The 24,865-nt window shown below is 37.8% G+C and overlaps 1 protein-coding gene across 1 annotated transcript in view; it reads left to right on the top strand.

The window, feature by feature from the left end:
- The window catches only part of LOC121315579 (dihydropyrimidinase-related protein 5), a 47,655-nt gene that overhangs the window by 5,616 nt on the left and 17,174 nt on the right, over positions 1–24,865 (top strand). Inside the window, exon 2 of the mRNA XM_041249792.1 lies at positions 5,253–5,517. Coding sequence (XP_041105726.1) covers positions 5,257–5,517 — 261 coding nt within the window. The 5' untranslated portion in view covers positions 5,253–5,256. The remainder of the gene's footprint in view (positions 1–5,252; positions 5,518–24,865) is intronic.

Genomic DNA, 24,865 nt, shown 5'->3' with positions numbered 1-24,865 from the left:
ATTTTTAATCCAGTGCGAATCAGGCTTGTGGCAGGTCAACCCAACCCTGCAGATGAAGAGTGGGTTTTGTGTGTATATATTGTAATAGTATTATATAAAATATGTGTAATTATTGTAATTAATTAATGAAGTACCTGGGACAGCCTGTCTGCTGTGTGTGAGTACCAGGACCAGGTGTGGAATCTTATCAGCAGATAGATGTGCTCCAGCAGGGCATCAGGTATAAAAAGGTCCCGCTTATTCTCCTCAGGGCTGCTGCAAAGCCAAAGGGCTGACCATCGTCCACACTACCCGGTAAAAAGCTTAACATGTCTTGCTGAATGCCTCCGATCGCCGCAAGGCTAAACCAGGGTCGGATCCAAACAAAGAAACCGAACCCGCAGACTGTCAGACGAGTAGTCAGAGTTGGGGTTTGTTTATTGAACAGAGAAGATTAGTTCAGTGATAGTAGATGCCAGTCATGCATAGAGTGCGAGGTGAATAAGTGGGACCTCAGTGCCTTAGAGAGTAGCGAATGCCATTTTCACGGCAACTTTTATTTTACAGTTTTTATACAGTATTTTATTTTTGTTTACATCCATTCCCCTGTATGTCCTCAGTGAGCTACCATTACTGGTAGTGTCACATGAGCTGTAGTCTGTGTGTATGTAAACAATACTGTAAGTAAACCTACAGGTCTCGACAGGTGGTATTCGAGCTCCGCCCTGGCCTCAAGATGGTGTCTGAGCTGCCATGGCGACAGAGGTGGTATGTCTGGGCTCACATGTCATCAGAGAGTTTGTTTCTGAGTTGGCGTCAGTGTAGATTTAGTTTTTATTCTGAGCCCCAAAACAATAGTTACAGACATTAAAATACTGGGCAGGTTACATCCTACCGGGCGTGGAACTCCACCTAGAGGTACCCAGTAGCAATAGTGCTGACATCTGTGGTGGACTAGTGTTTATTTAGATCTAAATTTAGAGCACCAACTCATTTTACTTGTGACCTACAGAACTTTAAATCAGATTTGAATTTCAAATTCATGTCACCCAGTGACCCTGAGGCTTTCACTTCAGTGAGTTTTCTTAGGTTAGTTAATTGGAGCAGGCTAATTAACAAGGTTATATTTTGGAGGCTACTGTATTTATCAGTTTGTGAGAGCCAGTTGTACTTTCAGCCAAACGCATTGTTACATACATTCTTGCAATTTCAAAATAGCTAGCAGTATTACGGAGAACACATATTGTACAGTCAGGAGGAAAAAATAAGGCATTTAGTGGAGAATTACTTTTTCATGGACAAATTTGCTGTTACAGCAAACCACACAAGCCTAAGTGTACTGCTACACAATAGTCAAATCAAATCGGGTACAAGCAAAGAAGCAAAAGATCTTCAGCAGAAGGGGGAGCAGCGATAACATTGCTTTATTTTCTTGGTTTATTGGTCTTTGTAGATAATCTGTTACTCTACATGCAGTGACGAATATTTTACTGGACAATATGAATAAAAAGAAGTAGAAACAAAGAAGAGGTAGGGGCATTGATTGTAAAACCTTGCTTACCCATTACAATTTTGTTATATTTGAAAAGATAAAGTTTCTGTCTTAATTTACTGAGTTTGATGTCAGGTCTTTGTATGAGGAACTGTAAAGTAACATTAAGCAAACCAAAAATGAATAAGGTTGTTTACCTAAAAGCTGGCGATGTAAGCAGACCAATAGCATGTCTTTTCATTGCTTTAAATAATGTATTGCTTCCTTGTGCACTGTTAAAATATTAAAAGTCTACTTTAAAAGCCCTCTACAGCAGTGTTTCCCAAACTTTTTGACTGGCGATCCAAATGAACACAGGAATAATGAACCCACGACCCAAAATGATTCACTATTCGGTATTTTAACTGAAATATTTCTTAACCAATCAAAAAGTGCCACTTAATTTATTTGTAACTACACAACACTATTATTAATTATCAGTAAAAAAAAAAAAAAAAAAAAAGAAAGAGATATTAAACTAACATATTGTAACGACGAGGCAGACAAACCTGGGTGGGGGTGGGGGTGGGGGGGTGCATTCTCTCACACGACAGCCAGCCTTGTTTTTTGAGTTAAGGGTCCCCTTCACGCAGAGAACGGGACAGCAGCCGATCACAGACATGCATTTGCAGGACAGCCCCCATCGGGATTGATGGACTATGTGGGTGCATTGAGATAATGGGTGGTGGGACGGGAAGACATGCCTGTGATTGGGGGAGCACGCACAGCAAGTGAAATGTAAGCCTGACGGAGGGAGGGGCTGGGTGAAGAGTGAGTTTTGGAGCTGTGACAGAGAACCTGCTGATTTGCGCCTCTATTTAAAAGTTTTAGACAGCAAAAAGTAAACAAATTATGTGCGGGCACCCTTAGTGATCTCTATGGAAAGCCATCTGGGACAAAAATGCGTTGTGCTGCTCTAGAGTGAGCCAGAATCTCATGGGACTGAAATGCCTCTCTTAAACAGTACCCAATTTCCTGAAAAGGTTGTGTATTGATTTTTATATAGACTGTATATATTATATACATTTTGTTGTGACTTTCTGTTATGTGGAATGTAATAAACGAGAACCAAAACTGTGAGTTATATTCCCCCTTCACTTTACAACGCCATTTCTATGCTTTTTTATTTGATGTGTTTAAAGTTAAATTTCAGTTTTTGTTTGCTTGTTCAGCTACAAACAGGAACAAGTAAACCTCCTGTTATTATGAAAGTGTGTCACTGGCCACTGTTTACTGTGAAGAAATAGCAATGGCAAGGAATGAAAAAATGAAATGTTAACTTTATGTACTGTTTATTTCGGGAATAAACACAACAACATTTAACTTGAACTGCTATTTGGCATCCTTTGTTTTGTAGTTAATTCACTGGGATAAAGTAAGTCCTACACAACTTATTCTTTACTCCCTGAATCATTTTCTATTTTAACGTGTTACATTTCATCTTGCTGTAAAATAAAAGCACACACACAGGGGCCACAGCCATGCCCCCAGCCCCAGCTGCTATGCTGTCTCTGCCTGCGTTCAGAGCAATGAGGTTTGTTACTTTTTGAAAAACAAAAGAGTATCCGAACAAATATTTAAATTATGAGCAAATATCTGAACATGAAAATCCTGTGTTCATCCAGCACTAAAAAACATGTAAAAAAACAAAAACTGATAACGTGGCAATAATTAAGAAAAAACTTTTTCTTAACTTGTATCAGAATAATGACAAAATGGCAAATTTGAATTGAACATCAATATATAGTACTTTTATGAAGATTCCTTCACATTGATCAACATTTAAACGGTATTGTGACAAGGTGCTCATGTCACATGTGTGGGTAACCGCACTGCAACACTGAGAGACATGGGAGTTAGAGTTGAAACACCGGCAGAGGCGCGCAGGATTTATTAAACACAAGACAGAAAGTAAACAAACGAGTCATGTGACGCTACCAACATGCAAAAGACTGTACAAAAGGCAAAATAAAACACAGTACAAAAACTACAAATAAAAGGTGCACAAGGCGAGCGCTAGCCGTACTGATCGAGGCGTCCCGCTTCAGGAACCTGCTACACTACGTAACACTCGCTATACATCAACTTGGGATCAATATCACCTAAACTAACCTACTTATGAGCCGGTTTTCTTACGATGACTCCTGCTTCTTCATACAGCCTTGGCTGGGCGTTGCCTTCACTAGTACCGCATTGCAGCCTGTAAACAATCATTTGATCAAACATAACAACTCCAAAAAGCACACAGAACAAACCCGTCCACATATACATTAAATTACCCTAACACTAATTTCCCCCAGTGCAGGGCAATCGCCCTGCTACAGGTGTGTTTAAAAGAAAACAGTAAAGAAATGAAAAGGAAAGAGTGTGCACTTACATGTGGAAAATAGTAATTAATGTCCTTTCTCTTGAAAAACCTATCCAGCGCAGATTGCTCCTCACGCTCATTGCCTGGTTGCAGTTTGTGTGAAGATGACTGACAGGCAATGATTGCATTCGTCATGCATGATTCGTACTACAATAGGTAATCTTGGAATTATCGTTAAATTTGAATTAGTCAACCATGGTCTTTTTTTTCACTGAGTGAATAACATGCTTGACACTGGAGAAAGTTCAGTGTCAGTCAGTACTGAGATCGTTGTATCCAGGTCCATCCTGTACGTGATCGTTCTAATAGGGCAAATTTGCTTTGAAAAAATCGGTTCTTGCTTTTGGGATCGTTAAAAACGGGTGTTCGTTATGTTATAAGAAGGGTTCGTTATAGTGAAGTTAGCCTGTGTGTGTGTGTGTGTGTGTGTGTGTGTGTGTGTGGTGTGTGTGTGTGTGTGTATATATATATATATATATATATATATATATATATATATATATATATATATATATATATATGACAGTTTTGCTTCTGTGTAGTAGAAAAAATATTTGCAAGAGCTTGTCTCATTTACTTAGGAAGGCAGTACTGTTTGAGCTATATGGTCATGACAGCAGGAGTTCTGTTGTATGATAGCACTGCATGCACTGAAATGAAAAATGAAACAGTATGGCAAAGACAACTTAGCAAAGTGACTTCTAGGAGCTGTGTTCTGAAATGAACAATAAAAGTTGTTTTTACTGTTATCTGAACTAAGTGGCAATTAGTCAGTAAACCCCAGAAAATATTTTTAAATAGATATAAACACACCAAGAAGCAGAAATCCGTTGGTGTTTTTTGTATCCACATTTTAAGATCAGCGGGGAACGAATTTTGATGACGACGCGAAGTACCGACGCTTAAGAAAATAAATAATGCAGAAAAAGCAGACGCTGCTGTTTTAAAGGTTATTTTTAATTTATTTGTTAGCTTATTGCCTCCCACTTTTCATCAATTGGTCAATTCTAAACAATTTTAAAACACAATACAACTCATGCAACCATGCTTGACTTTTGCTTTTTGCTGCGTTTTATAAAAATTAGGGCCTTAGTTCCTCAGGTTTTGTAGTTCATTATACTATCTTTTTTTTTTTTTTTTTAAGCTTAAAAACATTTTCATTGTAACTTTTCATAAGAATAGAACAGGTTTTACCTCCATGCTGGTCCACACTAGGGGTGTGCATACGACACAGTGTTGCTGCTACCCTGTATTTGCTCACTACCTATACCAGTTATTTTTACCATGGAAAAACAGTTTGTAAACAGTATGGGGCACAACATTTTACATTTGAAATATTCTGTTACATGCTGTTTATTTTATTTTTTTGTCCAGGATTATGGCTGCCAATTCCGCTACTGTGCGGATTCTTATAAAAGGAGGAAAGGTAGTGAATGATGACTTCACCCAGGAGGCAGACGTTTATATTGAGAATGGGATTATTCAGCAGGTGGGCCGGGAGCTCATGATTCCCGGGGGGGCAAAGGTCATCGACGCCACTGGCAAGCTGGTCATCCCGGGGGGGATCGACACCAGCACCCACTTCCACCAGACGTTCATGAACGCCACCTGCGTGGATGACTTCTACAATGGCACCAAGGTATGGTTTTGTTTGTTTATGAAATCGGACATGTCTATCTGCAGATACATTATTGTGAACAGATTACTCTGCCATTTTTTTTTGCTTGCTTGCTTGCACATTTTTCCAGTTTAATTAAGTTTTTTTTTTTTATTGGCAAGAAACAATTCATTATGTTATTTAAATACTTATTCCTGCACATATGTTTTTATTTTTATTGTTATTGTTTATCTATTAGTATTTATTGGGGACAGACAAATCTGATCAATAGTCTGTTCCGTGAACTTGGAAATAAAGGAGGTGTTGATGGAAATATGACCTGAAAAAGTTGTAGGTTTGTGCTGCTGTATTGTTATTATTTTGTCTTCAGTTTTGTTTATAGATATTGCAGGCACGTTGCGCAATTTATACTAGAGGTTGAAATATAATGTGTGTTTTTTAGTGAAATGTACAGCTTTCAGTTCAGTTCATTTATGTAATCTGTTGTAAGTTGTGTGTGGTGGTTCAATAATTTCGAACTTTTGTACATAAAGCTAGATTCACCATGAGTCATTGCTAGTAATGTGTTCATTTACAGAGGAGACATGGCTGAGATCACATAAACCCAAGCACCCAAGCCTTGTAAAGTTATAGGATCATATCACATTAACATCAACATTTTAGTCTGTAGCTAAATTTGTTGTCTGCATTTAATGGCTTTAAAAATAAAAAAAAAAGATTTTGTGATATTGTATCATAGGCTGTGGATGGGACATTTCTTAATGTTAGCCATTCTCCAAGCAATGGCTTTTGATATTCCTTGGTTAAAAAAAAAAATGTTCTCACCAAAATACAGTAATTATAACAATTACATAAAATAGACAAACCGTCTCGTAATTTTAGTCTAAACCAAAACGAGAAATAAATAACTCCAGCCGGAGCTATTGCAGCCTGGGGGGAGAACACAAACCTCCGATTGCAGTCTATAAGTGTGTCCTCACCCCATGGATCTGTGCCAAGAGAGACTGGACGGTGCATCAGAGAAAGTAGCCCATGCAGGAAGCCATCTTCACGGTCTTCCGCATCTTCCTCTGCCTCTCCTTCTCCTCCCCTGAAAAAAGAAGAGTCGCCGTGCCAGGCGATCGGTGGGCTCGGAGCAGATGGAAAAGCTTTGGGTAGGTGTTTCCCACCAAGGAATGGTTACTGTTTGAACGTTCCGGCTTTCCCAAACACGCGTTCCTGACGGGGACAAAGCACCGCTGTTGGATGCCCCTATTGCATCAGGGCATGCGTCTGGTCCAGTGGTGGACGAGGTGCTGCAACGCTGTCACCGTGCAGGAATCCAGGAAGGAGCTGGTTCGTCTGATTCCCAAGCGACCACCTCCAGTGTGTAAACCAGTGGCAAACTGGTGCCCAAGACCCCAGCAGCCACAAACACCGGCACAGCCGGCTACACCTGCTGGCAGAGATGGCGTTCAGAACCGGCTCGCAGCTGCTTGCCACGGAGTCTTTAATAGGTTCCGCCACCTGGCACAGAGACAAAAGCCTTAGGCCAAGCCACAAGCCCAGCAACAGCCCTAGGAGTTTGCTGCCACAGGCCCAGGGCCCCTTCTCAGGGAGCCATCTGGTGTATTGGCGTCAGTTCACCATGGACATCTGAGTGCTTACTACCATTCAAAACAGCTACTCTCTACCAGTTGAAGTATGGTTGCCCTCCCTTTTGGGCCATGACTCCAACATCATTCACGGACCCACAATACGTTGCAGTGGTGTCACAGGAGGTAGCATCTATTTGCATGATAGACCCCCTCTAGTTCTACTCCAGGTACATCCCAGTACCAAAGTGAGATGGTGGCCTCAGACCAATCCTTGACCTCAGACAGGTCAACCTGTATCTGAGCCAAAGGAGGTTAAAAATGTTGTCGATGTAACAGTTTTTGCAGTCAATCAGGCCAGGTGACTTAAGGGGGACCTTAAAGACGACTATTTCCACATCCCCACAAAACCAGCGCACAGGAAGTACTTTCGATTTGCCTTTCAGTGAACAGCGTACGAGTTCCATGTCTTGCCATTTGGCCTCTCTCTAGCTCCCCGCGCCTTCTCGAAGTACATGGAAGCTATCCTGGCCCCATTAAGACTCAAAAGAATCAGAGTGCTCAATTATCTAGACGACTGTCTCATTTGTGCCCAGTCTTATGCATAAGCAGAGGCCCACCTGAAACTTGTCACAAATTAAAATCCAATATATCAACAGAAAGGCATTGAGTTGACCTTTCCATTCATATCATCAGTTTTGTTGTAGGGTGTTTTATAAATTTTATCTTCTAAGCAACACCTCCAAAAAAATATTGAAATATGACATATTAATAATAATATTTCGCATATGTGCAAATGTTCATATTTTTCAAAACGATTTAGAAAAAAGTTAGAGTAATATAGTAGATGTGCAATTTTATGAGGATTTCAAATATTTAATCAGAATTAAAATTGCTTGGACAGTTGCAGAGCTACATAAGGTTTTGTAAGGTAAATAAAATAAAAGAGCTGAAATGGCAGATGTAGAACTGAAAGTGAAACTGAAGAAACCTGGAAATATAATATAATCCCTTTTGTGATTAAAGTTAATTATTTATGTGTAGAGGTCTCAATATGTATGCTACACAAGATGTTGAGTATGTTTGTTATTATTTTTATTTATTTATTTGCTTTCTTTTTTATTAAGGAGAAACTAGCAAATAATGTATAGGTTACAAAAAATACCAATAATAAACAGCTAAATAATAATAAAAGTAATGACTACAGCAAAATACTTATCCATTGTTTACACACACGAAGTACACTAATAATAATAAACAAAATATTGATAAAACAGCACTGACACAGCAAAAATACTGAGTTAGCTAGCTAGAGATCAGACAGATGACATATCGACTTTCGCATTTTCAAAGCGGTGTACAAAATAAAATAAAAACGTATATAATTAAAAACAACAGTAAAATATTTATAAGAGGGTTATCTTAGATGTCTTTTCAGTAACTAGTTGTTTGTCTCAGTCAGCATCTGATGTGCCCTGCAGCTGCACGCACACGCACAGACAGACACTCAGCGGAGCGAAAAACATTCCAGAAGTAATTTTTTAAAAAGTGTACATAAAAGTTAATTTTTAAAAAGCGACTAATTAGTCCCAAGTTCATAGATTTCGGATGAAACAGGTGAGTGTCAATACAATTTTCCTTTGATGCCAGAAAATAGAGGAGCCAAAAATGAAACACAAATAAAAAAGCCACACCTACCGCAACCCTAAACCATGACCCAACGAGAACCCAATGACCCAACGAGATTACAGTTAAAAACTTGCTAGCGAGGTTTAGCAATATTACAGTACGATAGGAAGTATACACGCTTGAAGATTGTGGAGAAATGTAAGAAATGCCTTAACACACACACACAAAAAAAAACCCCGTAGAATATCCCCGTGACCATAAGGATTTAGTTATGGAAGACAGCAAAGGAATGAACCATGCAAGTACTGTCGCGTTACTATATGTATTGTGAGAGAAAAAAAAAACGGCCAAGCATTTTGAAAGTAACCGAAAACAATAATTTCATACAGTATATAAAAAGCAAAAGCCCTGAAAAAGAACGATTTACATAAAACTAAAAAAAGAATTGTATTAATAAAAACCGAAAAACAGAAGTCCCAAATTATAATTCGGGCTTGAATTTTTCAGGTTTTATTTTTTATTTTGTACAGTGGTGTTTTTCCGTTTTTTTTTTTTATTATTTATCAAAATCGGTTACTTTCCGGGTTAAAAAAGATAAACACTACTCAAATACAGTACATTTTGGTTTTTCATACTCATTACACACATCTGTCATACATAATTATAGTTATAAAAAGGTTAATTTATTATGTAGAAGTGCAGATGTCCACCTAGTAGAACTGAGGAAAGAAAACCCATGTCCCATTGCAAACTGAACTACTGTAAACTGATCCCACACAGGTCAACTATATATAATCAAAAAGAATAGGGTATTGTAGCAGGTGTCACACTTATGTGAATAAATATTATATATATATATATATATATATATATATATATATATATATATATATATATATATATATAGTATATTTGGGGTTTGGGGGTGTTCAAAGATTTCCATTAATAGTAAATTGTCTATTATAAGTAATACCTTCTCAATTATTAATTAAAATTTATGTTTGACATATAAAAACATACCATCTTTTGGATACAAAAGTTATGACTTTTTTAAACGTGATAAGATATGAGTCCACATAATGAGCTGACTTGACCACTTGGGGTTGGGGTTCCACTCAGAATGCGGTTTGACTGCCAGGCGACAAGAACACTGGTGCTTCTGCTTTGCTTTTTACAAATACCTAACATATTAATATGAGAGAAAATACTTTGTTGTATCAAAAACCTGTAGTAGCTGGAGAAGTTTATGATATTTGCATGTTTATTTCTCTATATTTGAATTAACCGAGAAAGATCCTTGCTTTATACTGATGGTGCTGAAAGTCTGCAGAAGCTTCATTTTATATTTGTAGCTATTCTTTTATTTAACATCCAAGGCTGTCACAGAGGAATGTGCTAAGATGCACTGGCCCTGGAAGGCATCTTTTCATGTTGCTGGAGCGATAAAATACCCCAATTACACAAAAAAAAGAGACCTCCTTTTGAACATTAAATAGCGATACAACAGACATTGATAGCTGTATGCCTTAATGCATTGCAGTTGGGGACTTGGTGCAAAAGTGCTATTAGAAAGACAAAGGGAAATCAATCCTTCAAGAGGCCCCTGTCAGATGTGAGCTACACAGAAGTGTACCATCTGCTATTTGCTTTCATCCCGCTGCAGCTGGGCTCACCGTACTACCCTGACAACTCACCTGAATTAAGTTTTGCTTCAGTCTAGGGAGGGTTTACTGTCATTTGAAAAAAAGAGAAACCAAATAGATTTATGGGGGAGTTGATAGACATATGTATAATGTCTTCTAAAACTGCATGGAGAATTCGAATTTTAGAATTGAGACATAATTCAAAAAAATAATAATAATTATGTGAACATAATACAGGCCTAGATCTTTTATTTAACATCACGTAATCAAAGAAACTACAAAATGATATCACAAAAGTCTACCGGAAGCCATAATAGTAGTATTAATGGGGGTACATGGCGGGGTACAGTCCCAAACAAAACAAACAATCCACAACCACAATCCTCTGTGCACAAAATGGTGCTCTTCCCAACCCGGGAAAGAGGTGCATGTCCGTGCTGTGCTGTGCTGTGCAGTGAAGGTAGTCCTCTGGGGTTTGTGCTGCTCCGTGGGTGCAGCTCCTGACAACTAATCCTCCTCTGCAACAAGACAAAACAATAACACAGTAACACAGCGCTTCGGCCAAGTATCGCTTCTGGCATCAGGGGCTGTACTCATATAACTGCACCCCCTTTGTACTACCAGACTCCTCCCTGTGATCAGCCCGGCGCCACTGTCTATCCAATCACTGCCTGCCCCGTAGCTGACCACAATGGAGTTGCTTAGTAAACTGGCAGCTATGCGTTCTCTCCAAAATGTCCGACTTCTGGTTGCCACCTGCCATCGATTCAGCCTGTCTATTGGAAAGCATACCACCAACCTTACACTTTGCCCTTTCTGGTCGGGGTGAGACTTGCAGCACAGATTCCTTCTCTCTCTGTCACAGTGCTGTAAAATAATATCTTGCTGGTTATTGTATTGCACACTTACCAAAACGATTTGGAGTGACCTGCTACTGAAGCCACATTGCATAGCTCCTGGTGCATTGTTCCTATGGAAATGGGTTTATTGTCCAGTTTTGAAGGTTTATGGACCACTGTAGCATATCTGTTGCTTGTCACAAAGTATTCCGCACATAAGGTTAGATCCATGGTGTTTCACTTTCTCCAGAAGTTGTGCTTTCCAGAGGTGGTTTTCTGCAAGTGTTGACGGTCGGGAGACTGTTTTGTTGGACACGCTGGTTAATGCTGGGCTGTGCTGAGGGACAACACATCCTGTGACCACATAAGTTTGCATTTAGTATTATGCAGACTAGGAGATTTTCATCTATAACAGAGTGTATGACTTAAGCTTGATTTAAGACTTTAATGTGGTAAAGTCCAGTCTCCAGCAAAAGAAATATACATAAAGACTTTGCAATTGATTTCCCAACATAGCTGAAGTGTCAGTGTATTGTTTGTGTGCAAATGATACAATTTCGTATTTATAGATTTTCCATTTTTAATAAACAAAGACTACACTACCATGATACTACATGATGACTGCTAACCTTTTTTTTTTTTTTTTTTTTTTTTTAATAATCAATCTTGACAATATTGAGATTATTATTGCCACAACATGCACTGTAAAAATTATGGTTTTCTAAGCAATATTATATGAGAAAGGTAAAACTGAGTCAAACAGACAGTCTTTGGCTAGTGCCTTGCTTCTATGTTTGTGGTATAACTTCCAATTGTACACGTAGAATGTCCGTTGTGTTTAGAATTTATAATCTAATTGTTTAAAATAAATTATGGTGCTATGAGAAGTTGGTTTAATATTGTTAGTTCAAGAAACAGTGAATAAATTATGCAAAATAACATGAATTGTTGCCTCTTTAAAGTCATGCTCACATCTGACTACTTACTGAACATGGCCTTTACATTTAAGCAATGTTTTTTGGCTTTTAGAGAACATATTGTAGGCTGGAGAGTAGCAGGGGCTGTGTACTGGTATCACTGTACTCATGAGGTAGACTTATCAAAGCTGCAGGTGAGTGTGAGGTACTACAGCAGCACTGTATGTATACCATTAAAAAAACTCAGCAGGGTTCTTTCTAAAGCACCTGGGATTTGTGATCTGACTCTAAGCATGGGCAAGCTAGTTTAAAAAAATTACCATTGTCTTGCTTTTTTTTTTTTTTCTATAGCTAAAATTGGTCTGGTAAGCAGAGTGATTATAGCAGATCATATTCTGTATCCATAGCAACCATTGAATACTTCCATTCCGCCCTCTTTGTGTTGTTTTTAGGAACAATACATGTAAACAGCTATCTCCTGGTAGCTGCTGCCCTAGTAAGATGTTTTATATTTTTTCTGGATCAGCCGACTCTTGCCAGGACTCCATTGTCCTTTAGAGTATTTGCCATGGAGATGAGACCTTCATGAAGGGTTAGGTAATTTTAGACAGCATGTTTTGCCATGCTTCACTATGATCTGTAGCCCCATATTTCAGGCAACATTCTATGTTGTTAAATATTTACTGCAACAAGATCCATAAGTTGTACTCCTGTGGTAGGATGTAGTTTTGGAGAACTCAGGTACAAATGTTTCATTCTGCTGTAAAAACTAATTCGCCTTTTGTCACAACGTTCTGTTGCTAGAAACATTCCTGTAGATTTCTAGGGAGACACGCAAGGTCCTCAAAATTCTAAACTGCAAAAGTCACGCGCATACAAATAAAAATAAAAAATGCGTGACTCAACCTCAAAGCAAAAATATATACAGAGTACACAAATACATATCCTTTAATTCACAAACCCTCTGTCAAATATATACAGAGTACACAAATACATATCCTTTAATTCACAAATCCTCTGTCAAATATATACAGAGTACACAAATACATATCCTTTAATTCACAAACCCTCAGTCAAATATATACAGAGTACACAAATACATATCCTTTAATTCACAAACCCTCAGTCACACACAGTAACAAACCTATTTAAATGAATGCAACAATACTATTATATTGCCTTTGTCTACAGTAGGAGCCCAATAAAGTTTGACCGACAGCTCTAGGAAGAATATTTACCATAATAAAAACATAAAACTAATTTATATGCAACTGTTTATCAATTTAATTATTTTTTAAAAAGCTACTTAAATTGTGTGGTTGGCAGTAGGTCTGTAAAGCTATAGACTGACCGACGGCGCAATTCCCACAAAACAGAATTACTTGTCTTTTTCCAATGACCTTATAGAAAACCAAAACATAATAAACAAGCATCATCGTTTGACAGGTGCATGATATGAAGTTCACCATCACATAGATCTGTCAACTCATCAACATCTTCTGTAAAAATATTATTATTATTATTATTATTATTATTTGGGGTGGGTAAGCGTTCTTGGCTATGTAAAGCAATTTAATATGTTGTCTAGTAATACAGCACTTTAAAATTATGGTATCTATGGTAACCAAAACCAAACCCTAAGATACTGAAATGCTGCACCACATAATATCTCTGAAGGCCTGGTGCATGAAGTCTGACATAGTTTGAATCTTTTTTTAATTATTTATCTGTTTGTTTAATTATTATTTTTGTTTTGCCATGTGTCATGCACAAAAATTAGATTGGTTTAGTTTTGGCAAGTATGTTTTGACTGAATTAGTTTTATTTATTTGATTATTATTAATCACAAATTGATTGTGTTTATCATATACAAGAGCCAGTGCTTTTTTTTATATATCAGGCCCATAAGAAATGGAGCCCAGTGGCTGATTTACGGTTGAGGGCATCAGACTTCTTGTAAGCTCTGTTTACTGTTAGAATGAATCTGTCATTTAGGACCTTGTTTAATAGTCTTGTCATGTTTGCCGGGAAGCTGTCCACTCAGACAGTGTTGAAGTCTGTACCAGTAGGGCCTCGGGCTGAAGTAAATTACATTGCCTTGTTGAATTAATTACACTGTGTAACAATTTTTTTTTTTTTTTTGTTCCTGGGTAGTAAGTGTTATTTCTTAATTGCTTATGCCTCAAAAGTATAGAAAATGGCTATTATTCCCCACAAACTGCTTTTGTGACCAGGACAGGTAAATTTCAAAATATCACTATTTCCAATGAGAAAACGGGAGAATTTGTGTCTTTTCGTTCACATAAAGTCAGAAAAAAACAACATATGAATCCAAATTAACATGTATTTATACTAAAGTAATACAAAAATGACTACAAAAGATTTTGAAGTGAGTATTTACAGTATAATCGTAAATCTCGAAAAACTAGTCACTTCTAAATCTTTTGTAGTCATTTTTGTATTACAAAAAAAAATTGTGTTACATAGTGTTATAGCTGATACGGGGTGGAAATACGACTCCTGTTGCATTGCAGTTTCACTTATCCAGGTTTTAATGTTATTATTATTTATTTCTTAGCAGACACCCTTATCCAGGGCGACTTACAATTGTTACAAAATATCACAGTACAAAGTATCACATTTCAAAGTATCACATTTCAGAATATCATATTACAGATCAGAGTGTTGTAAAGTACAATAAAATCAGTAGCACATGATCAAATTTAAATAAGAGCAAAAATAGAGAATACAGTAAATAATTACACGTAAGAGCGAGTTGGACTAAGAGCAGTTAACTTACAGTAAAAATATTTGCTTATACGAGTAAAGTCCAGTATGAGCACGTAGTAAGTACGATAAATGGATGAGAATGATATCAATAAGTGCATGAATACGGATACCTATAAGAGTAAAGTCAAATACAAGATACACAAAGTAGTTGTAATTAAGAGCAGTAGTAGAATATGGCAAAGTATGGAACAGGTCAGTGCAAGTACATGCTGATTCAAGTACTGGTACAGCAGGGTGCCATATAGTCCAGTATAGTGAAGCAGGGCTTGAATGTCATTTTTGTGTGGTGGGGAGATTTCCTCCTATGCTGCAGCCAATTTTAGGGGTTCATTGCAAAAAAGGCACTTTTGCATATAAAAATTATATATTTGTTACTGCATCATCATTCACACTGGTGTTTGCTTTAAAGTAAGCTGCTTTCAGGAGACTTAACAGCTGATCATCACTCTGAGACAGAGCTCTCTCCATTGCTTTTGCCATTGCCTGACATGAAGTTTTTTGCTGCAGCAGAAGAAAAAGGTGCTTCTCTTTTTAACCAGCTCTCCATTTCTTTTTTTAACTCTTTACACTCAGCCCTATTTCTGCCTGTTTTTCACTGTTTTCATTTATCTATGTTTAACTACTGTATTGCATGTGTGTAACATATGAAATGAAAGGCCACCCTATTTCCTTTCATTTTATGTGGTACAGATGTGAACATATGTAAAAAACGCTTTTCCAAAAAAATCATGTTTTGGTCACTGCTATATATATATATAAGAAAAATACACTGCACCGTTGAATCTCAATATGAAATGGGAAGCTGAGCTTGTAAGCTTTCCAACGATACCGCCCCTTTCTGCTGCAATGACGGAGCAATAGACTCAAATGAAACCTAAGCTGTGAACTCTGTCACATGATGAGAGGTTTAACTTCAGAACTATATTTCCCATCATCCTCCTGCTCACATATGTAACTGAGATTGATTTACCAGTGAGCAGGAGGATGATGGGAAACTAAATTCTGAGAGATCCATGCGAGTACATGGGAAGCCATCTTGAGACAGGGAATGCAATGTAAAAGTTTAAAAAAGTGGTCAAAATGTAAAAAGAAATAAAACAATACACACATCTTATGTAAACAGTTTTAGCAACACATGGCAACATGTAACACAATAAAATAAAAAGGTCCTTATGTACTGTGGCAGGGCTTGGAGCCCTGCACATGAAAAGGGGGCATTTTTGTTATTGTTTGGCAGCGCGGATGGGGAAGCCCCATCCAGATAACCTCATGCAGAAGGTGACCGTCTCTCGAGTTAATTATTTGTTGCTAATCGGGAGATGGTCACCAGCGTAAAAACCCTGCAGTTTTCCCTGCTCATGTTCAGAGTAGGTGGGTGTCTGAGAGGAGAAATGGGAACGGGAAAGCAAAAAAGTAACTGAAGTAAGAAGGAAACTGAAAGTAGGATCACTGAAGGCTACTGCCCAGCCTGACCTGCTTATTAGATTTATATTTTGTGTCTGTGACTTGTTTTGTTTATTTTTAATTTTTTTGCACTGTAAGCAGTGTTGTTTTTGTTTAAACGTTTTATTTCATTCATGTTTAAATAAATTTTTGGCAACGCATTATCTGTGTCTCTGCAGTTCTTGCATTCTCTCTGACGTTGCCAACCCTGTCACACTACCCGTTAAGAGCACCTGTGTGTCTGCAATTTCAAACGGAGGGCATTTTGAAACCCAACAAAAAGAAGAAAGGAGACAAAAGCCAAATAATAAAAAATATCCAGCAGCCCAAGTGAGGAGGATGACCAAGGCCCTCAAGGAAGGCTACAACATGTTTTTTTTTTAGCAGCCTGGAGGTGGAGAGTGAATACTTATGAAATTAAAAAAAAGCAATCTATAAGGCTTTGTCTGACCTGCCTGGCACTTGCAGCATCTGCAAGCTCCACCATACATATATTTCAAGTTCAGCATCTGCTTCCCCCAACCCTGTAATCTTTCCTCTGTAAGCTCAACATCCATTACAGAAAGCTATGTTATGTAAAACACAACCAGCCAGGACGACATTGCTAACCTTCTGATGAGTGTACTGTAGTGTTCCCCTAGAGACATCCAAACATCAGAATCACATTGTGAGGGTTCCAAATGTTTGCACAGATACAATACCAGCACCAGGGGTCGTGGGGTTGAGCAGCAGCATCAGTAGCCACCGTTTCAGTGGATACCCGTTCCCCTATCAACCAGCCCCTCAGTCATCCCGCTGAAACCCAGCTGCCATCTGCAAATTAGCAAGGATAAACAAGGCATGAGCGGAGCCAGGATGGTTTGCATACACCTGTGATGTATTTGTCAGACAGGCTTAGAAAAGACAGGTGACTTCTAAAGATTTGGGGACTCCTCCTCCTCTTCCTCCGCCTCTCTCTATTTGGCCACATAGAAATCCAGTGCACACTCCATATTTATTTTATTTCTCATTTTTCTCTCTCTCTTTTCTTTACATGCTAAAACATGGTTGCTAAATCACATAGGTGGGCAAAGTGTTTTGCGATTGCCTTAGGGGTTTGCGAACATTGCTAAATAGGGCCCCAGGACTGCTCATGCATGGGAATCCAAAGGGTTTGTCTAAATGGCCAAAATAGCTTCATTTCTATGGGTCAGGGGATAAACTGCAGCTGATTAGATGAAACTGTCTGTGTGTATTCAGTGGCAGAAAGTTTAAACACTGAATCCAGATTCACACTGCATCACAGGCAGCACCCCTGAAAGATCACATAATGAAGTAAAAGACAAAGAGAAAAAAGTACTGGAGCACCAGACTATTCAAGTTAGTTTAATGTCAGTTTTGAGAAACCACACTTACCAAAAAAATAAATAAATAAAGACACATGACCTTGCACAAACTCTTTGTGAATAATTCTTCTTGAAATTAAATTGAAACCCAACACATGTCTAGTCCAGCCCGCCTTTGTTAATGTATACAGCTGTGTCTCAGGCTGCTCTAATGCATTCATTTATATGCAGTCTCTCAGTCTGCTATCTTAAATTATGATTCATTGATGCTGACAGAAGGCCTACAAAAGTGCAATTTCACCACTACTATTACAAAGTCTGTCTAGACTATTTAATCAAATCCTCAAGTCAATAGACTACTTTCTGTGCTATATTTTTTTATGAGATATTTATTGCCAATTAATTGATCTTCTAAGAATGTCTTCCTGATTTACTCCAGTTTGCTACAATATCTGGATAAACGCAGTAACTGTGACTCGTTTTGTGTACAAAGGTGTATAAACATTTAGGGAAATACTGGTTCCGTTTTTTTAATACATGGTTCCCTTTTGTCCCAATGGCATTCCACTCAGTGCTGGTGCTAGGGTTTACTGGGCCCTGGTGCAAGACTGAAGTAGAACCCCCCCCCCCCAAAAAAAAACAAATAACAAAAACATGCAGTGCTGCTGCACCACAGAAAATAAACCTTTTTGAAAATAAATACGTCAACAGGAAAATCTGAATCGGCCAAAAATGTAGGTTACTTTAAGAACTGTGAACAAGACATGTAATCAATCGAGTAACAGTATATCAAAACATTTTAATAAATCAATTATGTAACAAGATTAATCAATTTGATTACTCATAGGCATCAGTTGGATTTTTTAATTAATGTTATCAAGTACAAAAGTTAGTATGAAACCGTTTCTATAAAAAAATGACATGTCTGCATCTTTAAACTTAGGACACAGTAAAAATGCATTTGTTACAACTCATAACCGAAAACATAATTCTGTGAGTACACGTAGCAAATGAATATCCCAAAACGCATGTTATTGTTTTAAATACTGAATTTTTACCAACCATTAGTTAAGGTGGAATTTTGTGAGGCGGACAGACTCAGACACGTTCAACTGGTTCATGTAAACGGAACAGGTTTTAGCCTTTTCGCAAAATCATTTAGTTGCATTTATGTTCTAGCATCATGGCTGACAGCGATTTGGGGATACTGTTTGTGCATCGTGGTGATTTTTATTTATTTATTTATTTATTTATTTTTTTCAGACAAAGTTCCAAGCAGTAGTCATATCATATGGAATAAACTATAAAATTAATATTATGGGTATAAAAAAAACTATCTCACTGTACATTACAGACTGTCGTAATTGTATTTTGCCAGTACTGCATGTGCAGTTGTGTAATTTACCTATAGAATACAGTGAATTAGCAGTACAGCTATGGCCAAAAGTTTTGCATCTCCGTATGTAATTAAATCATTTTGCTTCATAGTCGAATGCTTACGTAACGTTAACATATTGAATTCCATAACACTTTGTAGTTTTCCATACTTAATGAAAAACTGACAACAATTAAAAAATGTGACATTTTGAAATCCAGCGTGAAATACTGTACTATGATTATGGCTTCCGGTAGAGTTTTGCGATATCGTTCTTTAGTTTCTTTGATTACATGAAGTTAAATAAAACATCTAAATTATGTTAATCTGTTTTTATTTTTTATGTCTCAATCCACAAAAAAAAAAAAAATGTAGGTGATGCAAACTTTTGGCCATAGCTGTATCTGGCACTTCAAGAAGACCGGCAGGAAGGTGGAACGGTTTTGCCAAATCAGATTGTCCAGTTCTGTTTGGGCTCTCGAAATTACGCCTTAGTATCACATCTCCTAGCAGAGCAATCACACGACCTTAACACTGACCTACTGCCAGAGTGCTTGCTCTGCATCTCGCCTGCTGATAGACAATCTGTCAGCTGTGATTTTCAAATTTTTGTTTTGATTGACAGTCTGCCAATATTGCCTTGCTACATTTTTTTTTTTTCTAATCCCAGTGGAGTAGACAGCACCTATATATTTTTTACATTGAGTCATTGAAGAAATTGGCTGGGGGCTAGGCCCGGGTGCAGTTCCATACATTGCGCCCCCCCCCCCCCCCGACACTGGCCCTGTTTCCACATGAACTTGTTAAAAGGAGGAAAACAAATGGTGTGGTCTCTAACTAAAAACGAATTGGTTGTTTTATTCGCGTGAACATGTCTACCACTAGACTCCACTGCTCCTGCAATAAAGTTTGATAATCTTCATTTTTTAAAGTCGTCTTTGTAACATTCTGAGAACTGTCAAAAAGAATAGGATGTTTTGTGACCTTCATGTTTCTGGATGTACTTAGAAACTAGGTCACAGTAAAGAACAAACGGCATCGCTGGCTTCTGATTGTAAAAATTTCAAAGTGACTAGGGAGCAAAGTAAATTCTAGATTTTCAATGTTGTATTGCTTGCATTGTTCCATACTACCGGCCTGCTTTCACTGATATTGATCTGTTCAATACTTTTGTCTTTCATTCATTGTGAGATGCTTAGGAACCTTGTTCAGAGTTTGAAAGCTTTCAATTGAGAATATTGATGAGAATATACAGTATTATACATGAGTGCCCAGCTGTCACATTGATAAGCTAAAAAATATGAAGTCTTGTGTAATTTTGTAATAACTTTTTTACGTATGTATTTTTTCAGCCCATGGTATTTAAAATTTGCTGAAAAGTTACCACAGAATGAAGTTTCTTCTTAAGGAGGTACAAGCTGCTGTCCAAGCCTTTTTGATTCATCAGTCAAATCAGATACTAGTTTACTTTGTGTATTGGGTGAGTTGATGAAGAGTGACCCTGTATGTAATTTATACAAATATGCGTATGAAGGTACAGTAGAAATCACTAAGGCCGCTTATTAAATCTCTTATTCACTCACTGTCTTTTCCTGCCTTGTACTTAAATGCTCATCACTTAATGCTCCATTGGGCTATGAGTCCTGTACCTCAACCAGAAGTTACAATATACAGTACACATTGTGACAACAGTCAAAACTGCTTCTAACGAAGCATGCATAACAAGTATTATTCCTGCGTGAAAGCTTTTATATCTGTAGCTGATAAGCCTCAAGTGTTTGTATCAGTTTCTCAGCAGGGGTTGAGTTTTCATGCGCAATGTTATGTACCTGAGGGGAATATCTGACAAACACAACGGAAAATTTCAAATGTCTTTGAGACTGGTAGAAACTGCTGGGCTTGCTAAGTATGGCCAATAAAGCTTTTTTCACTTTGCCCTCAGTCAAGGGTATATTTGGGACATATTTAAAACAGGACGAGGGTCGGTATTGTCTATCCTGGAACAAACCTTTTGTAAATGGGCAGAGCTTGGCGACGATTGGTATATCAGTGTGGTATTTAAAGGTCATGCGTAAGACGAGCCAAAAGCCAAACTGCGAATCAATAATGCCTGTGAGAGATAGCACAAGCGGACAGAGACTCAGAGACGAAAACTGTAGAGTGACGTGCCGAAGCATGTATTTATTAAAGAAAAATATAACAAAAACACAAAACAAATAGGCACAGGGCCGAACAAAAGGTTTACACAAAAATACAAAATCTGATCAGACTTGGCAGAGCCTTTACTGAACTTTTAAAGACAATACAGAGTCACAAAAAAACAACACAGATTCACTCACCAAACTCCTCTCTCCAAATGGAGCCATGGGCTGTCTTTTTATGGGATGTGGCTGGAGCCTAATTAATCAGTAATTAGCGATTATCTAATTTAAGGCTCCAGCCACATTCTCACATTTTTTTGGCAGGAAGAAATGAACCCCGTCCCTGCCAACCACCGCCAAACACCAATAAATAATACATTGGCAGAGCGCTCTCTCTGCCACAATATTTTAATGTTTTTAGTATGTTAAACTGAAAATGAAAGCGTCTAAAAAACAAGTTTTGATTCTATGTCACCCCCTGTCCCCTTTCAGTATCCCTGCCAGTGGGTGTTTTTTTAGTTTTTTTCTGTAGTTGTCCCTAGGCTTTCAGCTTCCCTTTCCCCTAGTGGAATTTAGTTGAACCACTGTTTTGTCAGCCTGATTGTCAACAGTTCAATAATTCAGTCTGACAAACAAAATCAGTATGCAAGTGATGTGAGCATTAAAGGACAGTATAAGAAAAAAATATTTGCTGCCCTGAGGTGTTTGTCAGCTGTATACCAGCACCAGATGTGAACTGGAAGTAGATCCTGGATACTGTTTTTAATATGGTTTTGTACCGACAACTGTTTTTTTAGTTACATGTTTTTTTTTTGTTTTTTTTTTGTTATAGTTAGTTTTGTTTGTATAGTTATTAGTTTAATTTTAGTTATAACTATTATTGCAGTTAGCTATAATTTTAGTTATTATTCAGTTATTATTACAGTTAATAGAGCGGTGATGACCTTGAATTCAGTAAAAATAACTTGGGTAATTCTGGGCTCTACACCTCTTCAGCAGTACACTCCTTAGGATTGCCAACCACACACATGTATTGATCGGAGATGACCATTTACTAGCCAAGTTCTGCTGTACAGCCATCTATACACTTTAATACGAGTCAGATAGATTATGAGTGCTGGAAACAAGTAGTAAAAAGCAGGCCTTTTTATTTCAGCTTGAGTTTTACTTAGCAATTTGCAAAAGCTATATTTATTTTTTTACATTAGACTAACTTGAGGAAAATAATTAAACCATTTAATTTGCAGTTGTAAATATTTAAGTAGAATCTCAATGCCTGGTGAAAAGAAGGCATTGGAAGGGTTAAATATATAACCAACTTGCCTGAATCAATGGTAAAAAAAAAAAAAGTGAATAGAAAATAAAAATAAAACATTTGCCTTTTTCTGTACAATACCCCTGACTCACAGGCTGCCCAAGAGATCTGGAGAAAACATACTGTAGGGCCATAGTTATAAAGCGTTTACCTTTTCTTCCTTATTGGAAAACAACACAAAGAAATTGTAGTGTCAGATAAATCTTTCATGTCCTTATTTAACAGGCCCTATAGGCAGTTCAGATGTTTATTTTTAGATTTTGGTTGAAAATGCTGTATGAATATGGACCATATTGAAGCAGAATGGTTATGGGGTCTCAATGTGGTTCAGGGAAACCTACAGTATGTAAAGCAGAACGGTTATGGGGTCTCAGTGTAGTTCAGGGAAACTTACAGTATGTAAAGCAGAACGGTTATGGGGTCTCAGTGTAGTTCAGGGAAACCTACAATATGTAAAGCAGAACGGTTATGGGGTCTCAGTGTAGTTCAGGAAAACTTACAGTATGTAAAGCAGAATGGTTATGGGGTCTCAATGAGCTTCAGGGAAACATTTATTTAGTTCATGGTCATTTTCACTGTTAATATGGAAATGGTAGATGAAGAGATCCATGACATTGTTTTGAGTTGACTTTACAGTTGAAGGGAATTCTGGGAGTTGCTGCAGGTGTGATTTGTCAAGCACTGAGAAAAAAGTACAAGTACTATATGGTAAAACTTAATATTGTCCAGTTGAGTTTTAGAAATTGAGTTTAACTGGGAACTGGTGACCTCCTGTTTAACTGGGAACTGGTGACCCATCTGTTTCTAGAGAACCTGCTGATTTTCTGTTGTGTTGGTAAAGATGGACTAAAACATATCCATTATTGAGCACTTTATTTAAGCCTAAATCTAAGTATGATCACCTAATTATCTGTTTTGCTTGTGAAATTAATGCTTCCCTACATGGAATTCCACACATTGAAACAAATAGTAAAATAGCATTCAAACTCTGGACATGCTTTTGCAGAAAAAAAGGACATGGAAGATCTTGAAGTTGTTACTTCATTGTGATTATTTATCAGGTTGGCTATAACAAAAATACTAACAAATATATGCATAAAGTACGTGTATTTCTGTATATAATTGCTTTTTTTAAATTTATTTCAGTAATTTTCCAAAGTGACGAGGTTTATTCAGTTGGTACAGCTAACTGTTAAGATAATTCAAGTCAGGCCCATCTGAGTACTGTTATAATAGTATTCTCTTAACATCCATCATCATTTCATTTATTTAAACTGCAATAGTGTTTAAATCTACCCCATAACTGTATGAGCTGAACAGACCATCTGTGTATTTGCTTGTTAAATAAGATGTCTTGCACTAGTTTCCCAGATCTGTCCCATGCAATATTTGATCTAAACTGAACGCATCACTGGGGATGCAGTTTCTTCAGAAGCTCGAGTAGCCAGACCCTTTTTGAAGCAGACAGCAGCTTCTCCCTAGGCCCTTGCTCTTTATCTGCAGTGAGCTGTGCAATAGTAGAGGAAGGCCCAGATTTCCTTTGTCCATCTCTCTATTCCTCTCCCTGATTTAATGCCTTTCGACTAAACACTGCTTAAAGCGTGCAGCAGCATTAATACTGACTTGTTCAAAGCTCTTTTCTCAGCTTGGATTTGGCACGGTTCGAATAATGTATTATTACCAAAATACACAAGCAGATTATGCACACAGCAGAGGGGAATGTGAACTCAGAAAGCTTGGCAATAGTGTTTGGCAATATTATTTTTTTTTTTTAAAAGATACAAAACCGATTTAGAGGGAGATTGGCAATTTGCCATACAGTAATCCGCCATGATCAACCTCTTCAACAGTGTGTTAGAGTTAGTGAGTGAGTGTGAGTGAGCAAGACCCAGAACCAGGATTGGGTACTGAAGAGTGAGTAAGCAAGTCTTGAACAGAGAAGATTAGTTCAGACATTGTAGAACCCACCAAAGTTTTCGTACACTGTGTTGTATGTACTCTGTGCAGTACCATTGCTGGCAGTGTCACATGAGCTGTTCAGTGTGTTGATATGTAAATAAATCCTGTTCGCCGGGTGGGCGTACCTCTGTCTCGATCTGGATCAACCGTCTGGATCAACCTCCGTCTCGATCTCCTGCCTGTCACTCGGCAGCGAATGTACACACAGGCATGGCAGACGGCTACCGTGTCAGAAGCATTGATACCCTGTATCTTTCTAAACAAGGGGTTTAGGGGAGCTCCCTAATATAAGCTAATTCTCAAACCAATAATTGTATGAATATAGTAATTGTTACAGCTGTGTAGAATGGTATTTAAAACAGAATGAATTCATCTGACTTTTTACATATCTGCCCTTACTGTGGTTCCACTGCAGTTGG

The sequence above is a fragment of the Polyodon spathula genome, chromosome 5 (assembly GCF_017654505.1).
Source record: "Polyodon spathula isolate WHYD16114869_AA chromosome 5, ASM1765450v1, whole genome shotgun sequence".
Classification (NCBI taxonomy): domain Eukaryota; kingdom Metazoa; phylum Chordata; class Actinopteri; order Acipenseriformes; family Polyodontidae; genus Polyodon; species Polyodon spathula.
Note: the sequence above shows the minus strand (reverse complement) of the source record. Positions and strands in the feature narration are given on the sequence as shown.